This window comes from Corvus brachyrhynchos, unplaced genomic scaffold, assembly GCF_000691975.1.
Source record: "Corvus brachyrhynchos isolate BGI_N302 unplaced genomic scaffold, ASM69197v1 scaffold312, whole genome shotgun sequence".
Taxonomy (NCBI): Eukaryota; Metazoa; Chordata; class Aves; order Passeriformes; family Corvidae; genus Corvus; species Corvus brachyrhynchos.
The window spans coordinates 186,939-202,979 of NW_008236640.1; the positions used below are offsets into that span (position 1 = coordinate 186,939).

General features: G+C 43.8%; 1 protein-coding gene across 1 annotated transcript; it reads left to right on the forward strand.

The window, feature by feature from the left end:
* DHX57 (DEAH-box helicase 57) lies at nt 1–15,758 on the forward strand (the record flags this gene model as incomplete). Its single annotated transcript, XM_008644391.2, has 23 exons — nt 1–185; nt 902–1,054; nt 1,341–1,505; nt 2,101–2,903; nt 4,259–4,455; nt 4,596–4,717; nt 4,965–5,160; nt 5,919–6,043; nt 7,148–7,281; nt 8,021–8,075; nt 8,372–8,568; nt 9,042–9,158; nt 9,469–9,565; nt 10,029–10,202; nt 10,744–10,944; nt 11,380–11,656; nt 12,213–12,308; nt 12,408–12,491; nt 12,611–12,748; nt 13,196–13,270; nt 13,691–13,825; nt 14,420–14,620; nt 14,713–15,758. Coding segments are annotated over 23 exons (4,071 nt in total), but the record flags the coding sequence as incomplete, so codon positions are not given.
* Nucleotides 15,759–16,041: the final 283 nt, after the last annotated feature.

Below are 16,041 nucleotides of genomic sequence, written 5' to 3' on the forward strand. Positions count from 1 at the left end.
TTAGGGAGGAAAAGAGGAAAACCCAACAGAGGAGGAGGAAGAGGGAGAGGAGGCAGTGGAAGACGAGGAGGCAGCAGTGGCCATTCAAATAAGCCTCAACTTGGTGGAAATAGGAAATGTTCGACCAAAATTTGGGACGATGGAGATGATTTTTGTCTCTTTGAGGAACCAAGGCTAGAATCCAGGTATTTCTGTTAATTTGGGGGGGATTGGCATAGAGATGTTTGGGGTACTCTGGGGCATTTGGGATACTCTTTTGGATGTTGGCATTTGTTGGATTGTAGACATTTGGGGCTGGTTTTTGGACGTGTTTGAATATAGAGAAGAGTGAAAGGGTGATGAAGGTGTTTCAGTATGAAGCAGTTTTTACATATCTCTTTTGATTAATGTTTTATACATTTTATATGTAGGAAAGTGTTTTATTTTTTAAAGATTAGAACCTCTGATTATCTTCTTTGGTCATAAAGCAATTTCAGGACACTTTTGGTCAGAACACACAAACGCAGGATATTAATTTTTGTGTATTACAAAACAGAAGCTGGGGCATGGAAAATGAGCAGTTTAGAATTAATTTAGTATCCTGTGTGTGTTCTGCCCCATCTAGCTTAGGAATATGTGGTTGTATTGTGGTCTGAGGACAGCTTTACCTAGCAAAGTGTTTAGTAAATAATTCTGGATTTGACATAGGATGCAATACGTATATGCATAGTGTGTACAGATAAAGACACACAAATCCTGGTCACATAAGAGTAAATCCAGCTGAATAATCTGTAGTTGATGGATTTCTCTTATTTTGATTTTCCCGTTTTGAATTACAAATTTGGGCCTTAACATCCCAATTCAATCAAGATCATTTGAGCCAGGCAAATAACTCATGGCTATATCCTGTTTTAATTTTTAGATCAAGTGCCCCTGCCAGAAGAGGAGGGCAAATGAAACAGAGAGCTGAAGCAAGAATGCCTCTGCAGACCATACACATGACATCAGAGAATCAGAGAAGAGTGAAAGAACTTCTTCAAGAGCTGCAAGGGCAGGAGCTGGCTCCTGAATCAGAGTTAGTTTAAATGGAGGCACTACTCCAGCTCTTCTAGATGAGCATGCTTTAGCAGGCATACTGTTATAAATGAGAACAGTATTTTTTCCCTTAACTTTAAATTATATTTCAAATCCTATGGTTTTGACTCTGCTTTGTTCTGTTATTCTGTTTTGTTATTAACTCTGGGGAAGGGACAGCCAAGTCTTCCTTTTAAATGAAGGATTTAAAATGCCAAAGGCAGAGTTTTATGCCTACTCAACAGTTTAATTTTGTTTCATTTTAACTTGATAACTCTATTTATCAGTGTAGCTGGAGAAGATGATGATGAGCCTGATTACCTCGATGATGAACAGTGCTGGTCAACGGAACAGGAATCTTCTGATGTAGTGCCAAGGTTGTCTGCTGAGCCAGCTGAGCATGGAATTGTAGACAGTGAAGTGTCTTCATTTGCTGTGCACAAACTCTCCAGGTGATTTTAGTGAATAATTTGTATCCTGAAGAGGTAGATCACTGGTCTTGATACTCTGTAAGCCCTCAGGGCCTGGACTTCCTCTTGACCCTGGGGAGGTTCTGTGTTCAGAATTGACGAGCTGGTATCTCCTACAAATTTAATGCTCAACTAGGTGAATTTAAAATAATGATTTTATGAAAATAAATCTCTCCAGTCTTTTCCAGTGAGGTTTTCCATTCTTTCTTTTATACAGTGAAACAGATATTAGGAAAGGTCAGGGAGCATTGCTGCTATATGTATGTTTCTCCCAAGTAGGTAATATTTCAAAACCTCATAAGTGTTCTTCATCCATTTTACTCAGATGTGAATATTTATTCAATACTTTTGCTTTGTTTGGGAGCATTTTATATGTGACAGCTTTTTCTGAAGAGTTTAATTTCTGTAGTTGAGTGGGGAAATCTAACCCTGTAACTATTACATGCTACATTCTGAGATGTGAGGCAGTGCCATACACGCTCCCTTACTGTGAGCCTAATCAAGCAGATCTGTGATTATTTTGCTTCATATGAACCTCTCACTCAGTTGTTGCCCTGTTTTCTCTGTTTTGGTGCAGGTATGGTTTTGACTGTGAGCGCTGCAGGGCAGTGCTCAGATCCTGCAATGGTAATATTGGGGCATCATTGGAGTATTTGCTGTTGCAGTGCTTCTCTGAAAGGTATGGAGAGAAGATGCAGGTTTCTGCAGCAGCTGCTGAAGCCAGTCAGGAGGAATGTTTAGAACAGAGGCAAGAAGAAGCTTTTGTTCTCCGGTCAATCTATGGAGAAAAATTTGTAGAAAGGATTAAAAATCGTGTTTGGACTTTTAGTTTGGAATTGGACTACCTAGCACACAGGCTCAGCAAATCTAAACAAAAAGGTACAAGGGACACAGCAAAACAGACTTCAAAGGAAATATGTAAATTTTATCTCCAAGGAGGCTGCAGGTTTGGTTCAAAATGCAGATTTAGACATGAATTCCCTCCAGACCATCCACTAAACGCATCCAAGAACTCTGTAGATGATGCTCATCTCAGACACAGTGATGGTCCCATATACGAACTTGAAGTAAGATTTCCTGACGAAAACAAGTATCCTCTTCAGGCACCTCTTGTGGCATTTTACTCCACTGATGAGAGCCTGCCTCTTGCTTGTCGTCTGCACATTGCTGAATTCCTCTTTGGAAAGGCCTTGGCAGCTGCAGAGTCTCATGAGCCAGTGGTGTACACCTTGGTGACTTGCTTGGAAGATGAACACGAGGTCAGTGAGTTACTGAGCAATACTCAGCACAAGTTCAGTGTTCCTCCTGTGTGCCTGCCGGCAGCACCTCCGGTAAAGCCACAGACAGAGAGTGCACCTGCTTCAAATCAACAACCTGAAGGTACACCAAATCTCCTTTATGGTTTCTGGGCTAAGAACAGTCAGATTTAAAAGAAAAAGAGAGAGACACAAGGCAGAGCCCCCAGGTCAGCCATCTATTCCAAATCTGTTTCTGGAGATTAAAGTCATATGGTGAGCCCGATCCATGATCTGTCTGTGCCTCAGGAAGTTCCTTCTCTAATCAAGCTGCAGCAGAGAGGTTTTGTGCTGGCCAGAACTGAGTTCAAGGAGCACAGAGTTTGGTTTGGCAGAGTGAGTGATGCCCATTGCCACACAATCAATGAAAGCATTGAGAGATGTGAGCTCACCAGAATGGACCAGAGAAGTGTGCTTGGAAGGGAACAGGGAAGGTTATTTGCAAGCTCTGCTGCATCTGCTACTCATCAATTCAGAAACCTCTTTTTTTAGATTACTTTAAATTACCAACAGCTCCTCAAAATTAACTTAAAAAGGTGGATTTAAGGCTAAGCAAATGTGACAAGTGGTTATAGAATGTTGTTCAAGGTATTTTTATTTATGCTGGTGCAGACAAGTTGATTTCACAGGGGGAGAGCTGAGGCTGCATCACTTGTGGCAAGGTGACTTTCGAGCTCTCAGTTCCAAAACTACTTTTATCTAAGGCAAGCTTTTTTCAGGACAGTTTTCAAGAACAACTGCATTGAGCTGTAGAGCATGTAAATATGTGACAAATTGTGTTTTTGCTACAGTAAGACAAAGTATTCCATTCTTTTAACAGCTCTGCAGAAAGACAGCTTTGTTCCAGAAACTGAGATTCCAAATAATTTTCTTGAGTTATAAAATATTCCTTATGCTATAAAATACCATATTTAGATGAAAGTAGCCTTAAAACTTTCAAGGGCTGGCTGACAGTCTGAGCAAATCCTGCTTCAGTTGACAGGCAGAGGCACCAAAGTACCTCCAGTTTCAGCTTTGGTTTAAAAGTACTTGGCAATGACTTAACAATTAAAACTACACTAACTTTTTAGCTGGTGCTACCATCAAAGTTTTGTGCTGCATAGAAGTGGTCGTGTGGTATATTGGAGAGTTGAGCTGAGGCACATGGAAAACATTCAGGAAGGCAAACCACTTAACCATCCTGGCTCACTGTGTGGCCACCCAGACCACAGTGCAGGGGTAGGGACAAGTGGGATGGGGCTGGAGAAGCTGTGGTTGGTTTGGTGAGGTGAGGGCAGGTTTGCTGGTAGCATTGAGCTAAGTGCATCTCAGAAACAGTCCTGCAGACCCTCAGGCCCAGTCTGACAAGGTTCTTTGTTGGGATTGCTGCTGGACCACGTCTCTCTTTCCTGCATTGCCCGTTCCTTACTAATAACAAAACTTTACACTCTCTGTCTCAAGCCTCAACAGTGTCCGAGCCTCAGGAAGAAGAGGTGGTGGCAGAAGTGGAGGAGGAGGATGAAGAGCCTGAACAAGTTGTTGTGGAGAATGAGAGTTATGTGAACTTGAAGAAGAAGCTTTCCAAAAAGTATGATGTGCAGGCGAAGTCTCTGTATAACGAAAATGTTAAAATCTGCGCACAGTTTAGGCAGAGAAAGGTACAATGTGCACAGTGTAGTATCTTTTTTCTTGCTTACTTCAGAGAAATAAGTATTTAAGAGACAAGCTGTTGTTTCAGATGGTTCTATTCCATCCCAGTGGTGTTCTTACTGCTGTGCTGTCTGTTTCTGTGCATCAGTCTTCCAGGCACTTCCAGTCCATGCTGTACGAAAGACAGAAGCTCCCTGCATGGCAAGAGAGAGAAAACATTCTGGGTTTGCTTGAGAGTCACCAAGTTCTTGTTGTGAGTGGCATGACAGGGTAAGAGTGTGATTGCACGTACAGACTTTATGTATCAAAGTATACACAGACAAATGTGAAATATGATCCATGTTCCGGAAAGGTTGGGGTGGTGGCTCATCTGTGACCAGTAACAGCAGTCCTAGGTGAACTTCATGTGAAGGATCACACTAATGAAACAAATTTCCAGTGGAATGCAGTCAATTTATGTGGCTGGAAGATGTTGGATTTGTGGGGTTTTTAATTAATTCCTGATTTTGTTGCGCAGATGTGGGAAAACCACTCAGATTCCTCAGTTTATCTTGGATGCTTCATTGCAAGGGTCTCCAAGCAGAGTTGCAAACATCATCTGCACTCAGCCTCGCAGGATCTCTGCCATTTCTGTGGCTGAACGTGTAGCCAAGGAGAGAACAGAAAGGATTGGACTCACTGTTGGATATCAGATCCGTCTGGAAAGTGTAAAGGTACATATGCATTGCTTGCTGGTTTTCATTTACTCCTGTTAAAATCTGCTTAGTGCTTCTCTAGTGTACAGAATCCCTGCCCTCTACCTGCCATGCAGTGTGATAAGCAAGTGTGTATAATCTGTATTTTATAAAATATTACGAACCACGTTCTATATTTTATTTCATCTCAAGTTGCACAGTTCACTTTGCAGAATGGGAGTGCAGTGTTGTGTCTTGTGGGTTTGCTTTCTGTTGACCAAGGTGAAGGGGTTTGAGAGTGTGAGTAATCCTGCTGTCCTTTGGAAGGCTACTGGCTGCTTTTCTGCCTGTTGCCATTCCCATGTGTCTCCCAAGTGGAGACTGAAGGGTACAGCTACAGTCAGACAGAAATGGGGGCTTGAATCCAAACTGCTGTGTTGGAAGTGAACTTTTGTCTGTGTTGCAGCTGATTGCTTTTTCCAAGAAGTATGCTAAAAAAGAGACTCACCAAATCTTTCTGGGAAGAGAGATCTGAGTTGTTTGTCAGAAAACAATATCCACAGGAAAAGCAATACAGATTTTTTGATATTTAGCAATGCCCCTTGGTAAGAAGCAGGTGTTCTCAGTTTCAGACAAGAAATTAAAGTCCAACAGCCCATCTCCAGCAGGGCTTGCTTGGTCCCTCTCTGTCAAACCTGGCACTGAGCTGAAACCAAATGCTTTACAGCAGCACATATTCTCTTTGCACTATGTTAATTTGCCCAGAGTAAACTGAATGCTTTGTCTTCCCCTTCAAGTCCTCAGCTACCAGGCTCTTGTACTGCACCACTGGTGTGCTGCTGAGAAGGCTGGAAGGAGATCTGACTTTGCAGGGAGTCACTCATGTTATTGTTGATGAAGTTCACGAAAGAACAGAAGAAAGGTAAATAATCTCCTACCCTGTAAGCAAAATGAAGAAACGTAGTCAGAAAGATAAAGGTGGCTGAGGTGCAAGTAACTGATCCTGTGGCAGTAAGATGGGATGGTGGAAGGAGTCTGGGTTTAGGTTCTTGTCTTTGGGCAGTAGGAAATTGTGCTGCAGCAGCTTGTGAGAAAGCACATCTCTCATAAATTGCTGTGCCTCCAGTGTGCCCTCACATTGCAGCGGTGTTGCAAAGAGGTTTTGGATGGGGCTGGAGCGTTAAGTAACTTTTTAACCAGAGCTGTTTGGTTCTTACACTTCCCTTGTTTCAGCTTTTATCAAATACCATAATTCTTCACATGCCTTCTGGGGAATTTTTTCTCCTGGTGCAGGCTTCAGCAGAGCAAGGGACAAGTGCTCACATTTCCTTCCAGTCTGTAGATTTTACGGGTTCTAGGCAGTCTCATCCTATCCTGCTCTAGCCTCCTGCAGTTTTACCCTACTTACCTCCTGATGACAGACAAAAGATAATGTCTGTCAGTATCCCTGTAAATTAAGTGGTGAGTCAAACACTGCAGTGCAGTGGGTTTCCAGGAGGCTTTATCTGTTACCCAATATTCTGCAGCTCAGGTGGTGTTTTAGCCTTTTAAAAAGGCTTGTGTCTCTCAAGGATTCCTCTTCCTTCTCATTTAAAATCACTTCAGGCCCATCTTTTAGTCATGCCACAAAAGTTGTAAATGTATAGGGAAAAGTACAGTGAGCAGGGAAGAGGGGGTAAGTTTGAGTAACTCTTCCAGTGAAGAGGAGGAGCAAAAAGGAATCACCTGTTACTTTAATTTCTTATCTAACATTCTTGCGTTGTCATTAATATAAGTAATTTGTAAAACTTTTTGTTGTTTAAATGGTTTTGCTAAGTAATCCTGACACTCCAGTAAGGGACAACCAGAAAATAATCAGATTTGCAGATTGCCTTCCCTTAGGCCATTCTGAGAAGCTCATGCTTCTGTGATGGTGTTGCTGTGTTACTGGAGGACACCAGGAGGGTGGACAGAATGGGGAGAAAAACAGAGACTCTGAAAGTTAACACTGAAGACATTCAAATGTTCTTTTGCTTGTTTTCTTCAGTGACTTCCTGCTGCTGGTTTTGAAGGATATAATGGCTCAGAGGCCAGACCTGCGCATTATACTGATGAGTGCCACCCTGAATGCAGAGCTTTTCTCTCAGTACTTCCACTCCTGTCCAATCATTAACATACCAGGTGAAAACCATTCATTTTTATTACCATTCATTGTTTCTGAGAATTGTTTTCAATATTTCTTCTTGCAAAGTGTTTCTCAATTCAAGATGAGGATGTGTACAAGAAATACGATTCTGAGGACTCAGAGGAAGAGACTAATGAGATTTAGGAGAGAAAGGACTTGGAAATGCTGATTTTTTGTGCTGTCTGTATACCAGCAGAATTTTCCTCCTCAGAAGGCAATCATTATATGGTATACATGACATGGTTCCCTGGGTTAGTTTCATCACAGCTGAAGACTCTCCTGTATCCTTGTGAGAAAAGGATCAGTGAGAGGATCCAGCTGGATGTGTACATGTTTAGCCAAATGTGCCTTTTAAATTGCTGAGTTACGCCATGGGGCAGGAGAGGAACATGGATGTGTTCCCATGAGTGTATCAGCCCTTCTCTGCCTGTGTGAGTGCATTGTGCATTTACCATAGAATCCTAGACTGGTTTGGGATGGAAGGGACCTTAGAGGTCATCTAATTTCACCCCCTGCTCAAAGCCCCATCCTAACCTTGAACACTCCATGCTTGGAAGACACCCACTGTTTGTCCTAGCAGAAATTGTGTTGAAGAGTGCAGTGTAGATGAGAGCTGTGAAGCCAGTGTGTGTCATAATAACCTGTATGAAATTACAATAATCGTTGGTCTTTTTCCTCTTTTCTCCATGCTGTTGTGGCATGTGTAGATAGATTTATTCTCGTGTTTCCTTGCAGGTCGAACGTTTCCTGTGGAGCAGTTTTTTCTGGAAGATGTGATTGCAATGACAAGGTGTGAAATGATATATTCTCAGATGTATTTGGGTGGTGAGGTTGAGGTTGCAGTTTTGACCTTGAGACTGCAGTAGTTCTGTGCATGTATTTAAAAAGTAAATCCTCTCAGATCTCCCCCATCACCTGCGCTCTTGGAGCTCTAAAGCACATTGACCTTCATATTATCAATGGTTTATACAAAGTTCCTCTCAGACTTACAAAAAAATATTTTTGATAGCCTATCTCTGTGGTTAATTATTAGAAGGAGACTGTTGGGCTTCTTTCCACACCACGAAATGTTCTTCTGCTGTCCAGGTATGTTTTAGAGGACAGCAGTCCCTACAGGCGGAAGGTGAAGCAAGAACAGAATGGGAGACACAAGAGAACTGCATTTGAAGAAGTAGAGGAGGACCTGAGACGTGCTGGCCTTCTGGAAACCACTGACACTGTGGTCAGAGATTCAGACCCAGACCAGAAATTAACTCTGAAGCAGCTCCTTACACGATATAAAGGTGAGCTCCTTCTTAAATTCTGTAAATTGGCACACAGAGAACATGGGATATTAGCACATACTACTGTAAGCTGAATGCTTGTCTGTAATTCAGAGTTTTGCACTTGTGAAGTTCTAGATGAGAAATTTCCTGCCAGTTAAAAAAAAAAAAATAAAGAGAACCCATTGTTCTGTTAAACTACAGCAAACACTTTGGCTGAAACCAGTTCTTAGCATCTGAAAATGGACAATTTTCAGCTACTGTCTCTTTCCATCCCTTTTCAGAGGCCTTGCTAGTTCCACTTTCCTCTCTGTATCTGTTCTTGCTGGAGCAGCTTTGCTTGAGGCACAGCATGGATCTGCCCTCTTCAGGTCTAAGCCAGGTGCTCTTTAAACTAAGCTGTGACTGGTTGTGCAGCCACACTGGTTCCATACATCCACAGATGTTTTTTACAAGACATGGATTTACTGTGTGTTTTATTTCTCTTTTCCCAGGGGTTAGCAAGGCAGTGTTGAAAACAATGTCTGTCATGGACTTGGACAAAGTTAATCTGGAATTAATTGAAGCCTTGCTGGAATGGATAGTTGCTGGCAGACATTCATACCCCCCAGGTAATTTCATTGTCCTTGGGAGATAAATGAAAGAAGATTCTTGGAAGCTTCTTTTACAGCCCAAAACTAATGATTTGCATGCAGAGTTTCTGACTATGTTTGAAAAAACAAATTTCTGGTTGACTTACAAAGCTTGTGATATGCATTGGAAAGGGAAGGTGAGAAATTGTCTACTTTGGAAAGTCTTCTGTGAAGGACTGTTACAGCCTGTGTGCTTTTTTTGGTACAATAATTGCACATTAATAAAATATTGTGCTATCCTTTCTGTTGAGTGATGTTTTAATTTTTTTTTTTTAATCTACATATGTAGGTGCTGTGTTGATATTTTTGCCTGGCCTAGCAGAAATCAAGATGCTTTATGAACAGCTTCAGTCTAATGCTCTTTTTAATAACAGGCACAGCAAGAGGTAAGGCAGAAAAGCTCCAAAAGTGTCAGTCTTTACCCATAAATAAAGAGTCGTTTCCTGCACAGAGCCTGCCTTTGTCCAGGGATAAATAAGCTTTATTGAATGTGTGAGCTGACTCCAGTCAGGGTAATTCCTTTTCTACTGTCTTACTGTCTTGCTCCTTTTGTTTTTCCTCCTCAGCTCAGGAAGGTCAGTTGTTGAAGTTCTCCGAGACTGTAGTGAGGAGTGCTTTCTTTCCATTTTGTGCTCTGCATGATCCAGGCTGCTGAAATCTCAGCCCTTGATTTGTATCAGAATGTTTGCTGAGTTACATTCAGCTGTGGTTGCATTTGGCCTTGGATTGTTACAAGGAGAAATAACACTCTGGACAGTGTCTAGTGAGGCGCAAGTGTGTGCAGGCAGATTGTTCCCAAGAGGGAATAGGCTGGAGATGCCCTGACATGTTGTCCTATTGTCCTTGCAGGTGTATGGTGTATCCACTTCATTCCTCACTGTCCAGTGAAGAACAGCAGTCTGTGTTCCTCAGGCCCCCTGCAGGAGTTACCAAAATCATCATCTCTACCAACATTGCAGAGACATCTGTCACCATCGATGACGTGGTCTATGTGATTGACTCTGGAAAAATGAAAGAGAAAAGGTACTGGCATTCTTTCCTCTGGGTTTTGTAGGCTGGGAAACTGTTTTATGCCTTGAGATTTCCAAAGAGCTGGGAAAAACTGGAAGGAAACTTGGTCTGTAGAAAGCTGCTACAAGGTGGAGAAAGCCAGTCTAAACTCAGATCCAAGTGCAGGGGTGGGAATTGTATCCATTCAGAAATCGGCAGCATCTGCCTGCTCAGCCTCCAGCCTGTTCTCTGTGCACTCATGAATACTCACTTTTTACAAGGGCAGGTGATAGGACAGGGGGTAAAATGGCTTCAGATTGAAAGAGGGCAGGTTTAGATTGGATATTAAGAAATTCTTTATTGTGGTGAGGCACTGGCACAGGTTGCCCAGAGAAGCTGTGGCTGCCCCATCCCTGGAAGGGTTCAAGGCCAGGTTGGACAGGGCTCTGAGCAACTTGCTCTAGTGGAAACTGTCCCTGCATGTTGCAGGGGGAAGTTGGAAGTTGGAAGTCCCTTCCAACCCAAACCATTCTGTGGCTCTGTGAATACAAGCCTGTCTCTTGCTCTCCTGTAGGTATGACCCAGGCAAAGGAATGGAAAGTCTGGAGGACACCTTTGTGTCCAAGGCCAATGCTCTGCAAAGGAAAGGGCGGGCAGGACGTGTGGCCTCGGGCGTCTGCTTCCATCTCTTCAGCAGCCACCACTACAACCATCAGCTTGTAAAACAACAGCTGCCAGAAATACAGAGAGTGCCCTTGGAGCAGCTGTGTCTAAGGTGAGCTGTTGTGTTTCTTGAAGAAGCCTGCGTGCAGGATGTTGTTCCTTTGCTGCAGGGAGCTCCTGCCACAACCTGCATCAAGCACCACCATCATGCAAACGTTAAAGCAAGAGGCCTTCCTATCCCTGCTGCACACTTTGTACTGAAAGGAAACAAAGCAGCACAAATTATATTTTTGCAGTAAAAACTTTATTTCAAACCATAGCATGGCTAAATACAAGTCTGTTCTTACAGACTCACTGTTCCACATTGCTCCCTGACTTCAGCTTTGCCATATAAGCCCCCTTCTAGGGAGTGTGCTCTTCAAAGCATGTTTTCTGTTGGGTTTTTTCTTTGTTTCTACAAAACCTTGCTTTTTTAATCCTGTATATGGAACTAAGCTGCTTTTTTTCTTTGTTTTTTCTTTTTCACGTTCCCTCCCCCTCTCTTAAGAATTAAGATTCTGGAGATGTTTTCTGAGCAGAGTCTTCACTCTGTCTTATCACGACTGATCGAGCCCCCTAGGACTGAGTCTTTGCAGGCATCGAAGGTGCGACTGCAGGACCTGGGAGCGCTAACTCCGGATGAAAAGCTCACCCCTCTGGGATACCACTTGGCTTCACTGCCTGTGGATGTCAGGATTGGCAAACTCATGCTGTTTGGCACCATTTTCCGCTGCCTGGATCCTGCATTGACCATAGCAGCCAGCCTGGCCTTTAAGTCACCTTTTGTAAGTATTCTTAACCCAAGGGCTGTGTTTTTGTGCAGCAGCAAAATGCTGTTGAGACTTGCAGCATGCTACACTTGAGTATTTTAATTCTTTTTAGCCTACATTTTTTATGTGTTAATGCAGAGCTTGTTAAAACAGTCCAGTTACAAGCAGAAGTTCAAAACCATGTGGCAGCAGCAAGAATGGTGTTTATGTACAGTAGAAACTGAATATTATTTTCAATTTTTAGCTAAGAAGTGCAGACATTTTGTCTGAATTCGGTGTGAAAATTAGTGGTAAAATAAATTGTGAAACAGAGATAATGATGGAGCTGACACGTCTGAGCTGTGAATGCAGAGGTCACTTTGGATCTCAGTTTGTGTCTCCACTGTCACTTTGGCTTTTTAAATCAAGTGCTTCTTTGAATACCTCATATTTTCTGTTGTCCATAGGGAAAACTCCCGTTCTGAGCTGTGAGCTGCTGTGAAAATACCAAGGAGAATGTGCCATGTGGCTCTAGAATGGCTTGTCCAAGTGGTGAGGGGAAGAACACACTAACCTGTTACTGCCTGTCTAGGTGTCACCATGGGATAAAAGGGAAGAAGCAAACAAAAAGAAGCTGGAGTTTGCAGTAGGAAACAGTGACTACCTGGCTCTTCTCCAGGCCTATAAGGTGAGTTAAAACTCAGTAGCCTCTCTCAGGGTTTTGGGATGTGTTTGAAATTCAAGTGGAAATGTTTTATTAAAGGCTTCCTCCCATCCTCTCAATCAGGGATGGCGTTTAAGTATCAAAGAGGGCTCTCAAGCAAGCTACAACTACTGCAGGGAGAACTTTCTGTCAGGAAGAGTTCTTCAGGTAAGTCAGTGTTTGTGGCCTGGCACAGGGTCTGGCAGTCCCAGTGAGGGAAATAAGCCACTGGGGCAGACTGGTCCCACTGGGTGTGGCAGCCATCACCACCCTCTGTCTGTTTGTAGGAGATTGCCAGTCTGAAGAGGCAGTTTGCAGAGCTGCTTTCTGACATTGGCTTTGTGAAGGAGGGATTGAGAGCCAGGGATATTGAGAAGAAGTGGTCCCAAGGAGGCGATGGTGTGTTGGATGCCACAGGAGAGGAGGTAATTCACTGCATTTCTTCAGTGCTTCCAAATGCTGCTGCAGTTTTTCATGTCTTCAGAAAGACTGGGGCCAGAGATCTCCTGGGGTTGTGTGATGATCAGGGTGATGAGGGTTTGGTAGTTGTAGGATTTTCCTGTGCATTGGCCGACTTGTGCTTGCTTTCTCTCGGGTGCAAGCCACTTTGTAGCCAGATGTCAAAGAACAATTCAGCTGGGCACTAACTGCACCAGGACAATGGTGGCCAGTTTGTTCCATTCACAGCTGGGGGAAACACAGCCCAGGTCCAGCCTGAGGCCTCAGGAGCAGTGACTTGTCCTCCTCTATAAAGTACAGGAGTGCAACTATAAAAGTGAACCAGTTTCAGGAATTCAGTCATTCCTGGAGCAGGGCTTTACCTTTACACACTGAACTGTAGGATCCCTAATGCTGCCCTATTGATTTCACAGGCAAATTCGAATGCAGAGAACATCAAGCTGATCTCAGCTATGTTGTGTGCTGCACTGTATCCCAATGTTGTCCAGGTAAAAGAATGCTTTTTCATTTTTCCTTCTTCTGTCTAGCACATCCACACAGGCTGCTTTCATTTGGGCTCAGTGTGGCAGTCTTGAGCCTGGCTTAGGTTGCCAAAGATTGCTGCTTATACTGTAAAAGATGAGCAGAGCTCCAGTTTGTATTGCTTGAGACTGCTGCTGTTCCTGCAGGCTGATGGCAGTGTCACACACAAGCCAGCAGCAAATACTAGGAAGCCACTTAAAATTACACCTTTTTAGAAGGCTGAGGTTACAAAGGAAGTCAGGCTTAGACAGCACCTGGAGTGTAGTACCTGTCTCCAGTGACTTGACATGTTACTACAGAATTTCTGTTCGTGAAAAATTTAAAACATAAAGTTAAAAGGTTTTCTGGTGCAGCAGATTTTTATAACCTTTTTTCTTACCATACAGGTGAAAAAGCCAGAGGGTAAATACCAGAAGACCAGTACAGGAGCAGTCAAAATGCAACCAAAAGCAGAAGAGCTGAAGTTTGTTACTAAAAATGATGGTTATGTTCATATTCATCCTTCGTCTGTGAATTATCAGGTCAGGATTCTTTTTTTCTGCAAAGCATGCTCTTTTTTTATAAAAGAAATCACCTTTGCTTGAGTATTTAAAATTACAGTGAGGATCCCTATTGATGTTTAAAATAAAAAGTCTTAATGATTGAACAGTCCTGTGATAGGATTGTAAATAATGGTGCATTCCTGAGTTAGGAGTGTCCTCTTGGGCACAAACTCCAGCCTCTGGGGTGGAACTAGTGGCTTCAATAACCTCCGTATTTGTGTTTTCTTAAGCTACACCTGCAAAGTAAAGTTTCAGTTGCAATGCTCCCCTGGTTTCTCCTCAGTATTCATGATTTGTTGACAGATACTTCAGGGACATACCCTGGTTTGTTTCCTTGCTTGAGTCAGCACTGGAGAATTAGCTGATTTCTCACATGTGAAGCAGGAAGGAGCAAGGGATAACTGGCAAAGTTGTTGGCAGCTCTTATGGGTCAGAGAGGGTCTGTTAGTGATGCAGGTGCACTTTAGGCACATTTGCTGCTCTTTGCAGCTGTAGAAGAGGCAGAGGAGGCCTGTGGGGCAGAGACAGGAAGAGCTGTGTCTCTCTGACAAGGCTGTTGTGTCCCTGTCCCAGACCAGGCATTTTGAGAGCCCGTACCTGGTGTACCACGAGAAGATCAAGACGAGCCGCGTGTTCATCCGGGACTGCAGCATGGTGTCCGTGTACCCGCTGGTGCTGCTCGGGGGCGGCCAGGTGCACATGCAGCTGCTCAAGGGGGACTTTGTCATCTCCCTGGATGACGGCTGGATACGGTTTGTGGCTGCCTCTCACCAGGTGAGGAAAAGGAGGGGCTGGCCTGGGAGAGCTGCAGAGCTGTGCTGGAGCTGAGCCTTACCCTTCCCTTTGTGTTTGACCACGTGTGTTAGGTGGCCGAGCTGGTGAAAGAGCTGCGCTGTGAGCTGGACCAGCTGCTGCAGGATAAAATCAAGAATCCCAGCATGGATTTGTGCATGTGCCCCCGTGGCTCTCGGATCATCGGGATGATTGTCAAGCTTGTGACCACGCAGTGACATCAGAACAGCTTTCTGCAGAGAATCACCCATCACCACTGCCTGAGAACAGACCAAGTAACAGCAGTGTCTCAATGTATTTATTGGTCCAAAAGGTGGCATTGACCTCTGAAAGAACAAGCTGGCAGCTGTACAGTTGACAGTTCTGGGGGTTTTTTTCTTTAGTTTGCTTGCTTGTTGAAATTAAGGTGGCTTACAGTAGATTTTGGGAAAATGGCAAATCTTCCAGAAGGCATAGAAACCTCCAAGTAAGAGTGTTTTTTCATGGGACTGTACCCTGGCAGTCATGTTTTCTAGTCACAAAGACACCTACTAGCCAGCTGTTTCTTGTAACAGTCATGTCTGGAGGCAGCATGTGACATAGTGAGCTGCTCCCAAATTGGTTTAAACTCACTTCTACATTTTGACCAAGGCTTTATTGAGGCAGGCAGTTTTGGCTGACCAGGGATCCTCTGTTTACAGTTCAACCCAAAGGCCTTATACAGGTGAGCACCTTTTGATTTGTGTCAAGAGGTTCTGAAATTCAGACATGGTCCTGTGCTGAGGAGACTGTACTGGATCAGAGTGTGCAGTTGGATCAGTGCAGGTTGCTCTGGTGACAGGGTAGAACTGCAGGACAATGTGGACATTTTCCTGCAAAGAGACGCTGTTCCAGCCCTTCCTGCACTGGGAAGAAGTAAAACAGCTAAGATGGGACTGCTGTAGTGCATTAGAATGAATTCTTGGGCAGGTGCCACTGCTAATTGTTAACCTGTTGTGGTATGGGGTAGTCCTGCTGCCACCCTGCACAGCTGGAACCAAGTCCCACTTTTGGAAGCTTTTAGCCAAACTCCTGCTCTGGGGACTGAGCTGCTCTAGTGTGTGGTAAAATGCTGTAGTAATAATGAACTATTATTTCCTCCCTTTGGCCTTGCTTAATTGCAGCGCTGAGCAGTGCTGCAGCCAAGCTGCTTAAATACCCAGTGCCTGAAGTGACAGGACTGGGCTGTCGCCTTTCGTAGTAAAACCAGAGTGAGCATTGCCTCCAGCACCAGTCTGCGGCACAACCTTCAGCCTGAGGAATGATGAGTGGAGGGAGGGCCATTGTTGGGGCAACACTTTGATTTTTTAAAAAAATACACAGGAATGGTTGTAGTTTCACATCAGCACCCCCTCCTGTGAGGAAGATGACAGGAGTACCAAGAC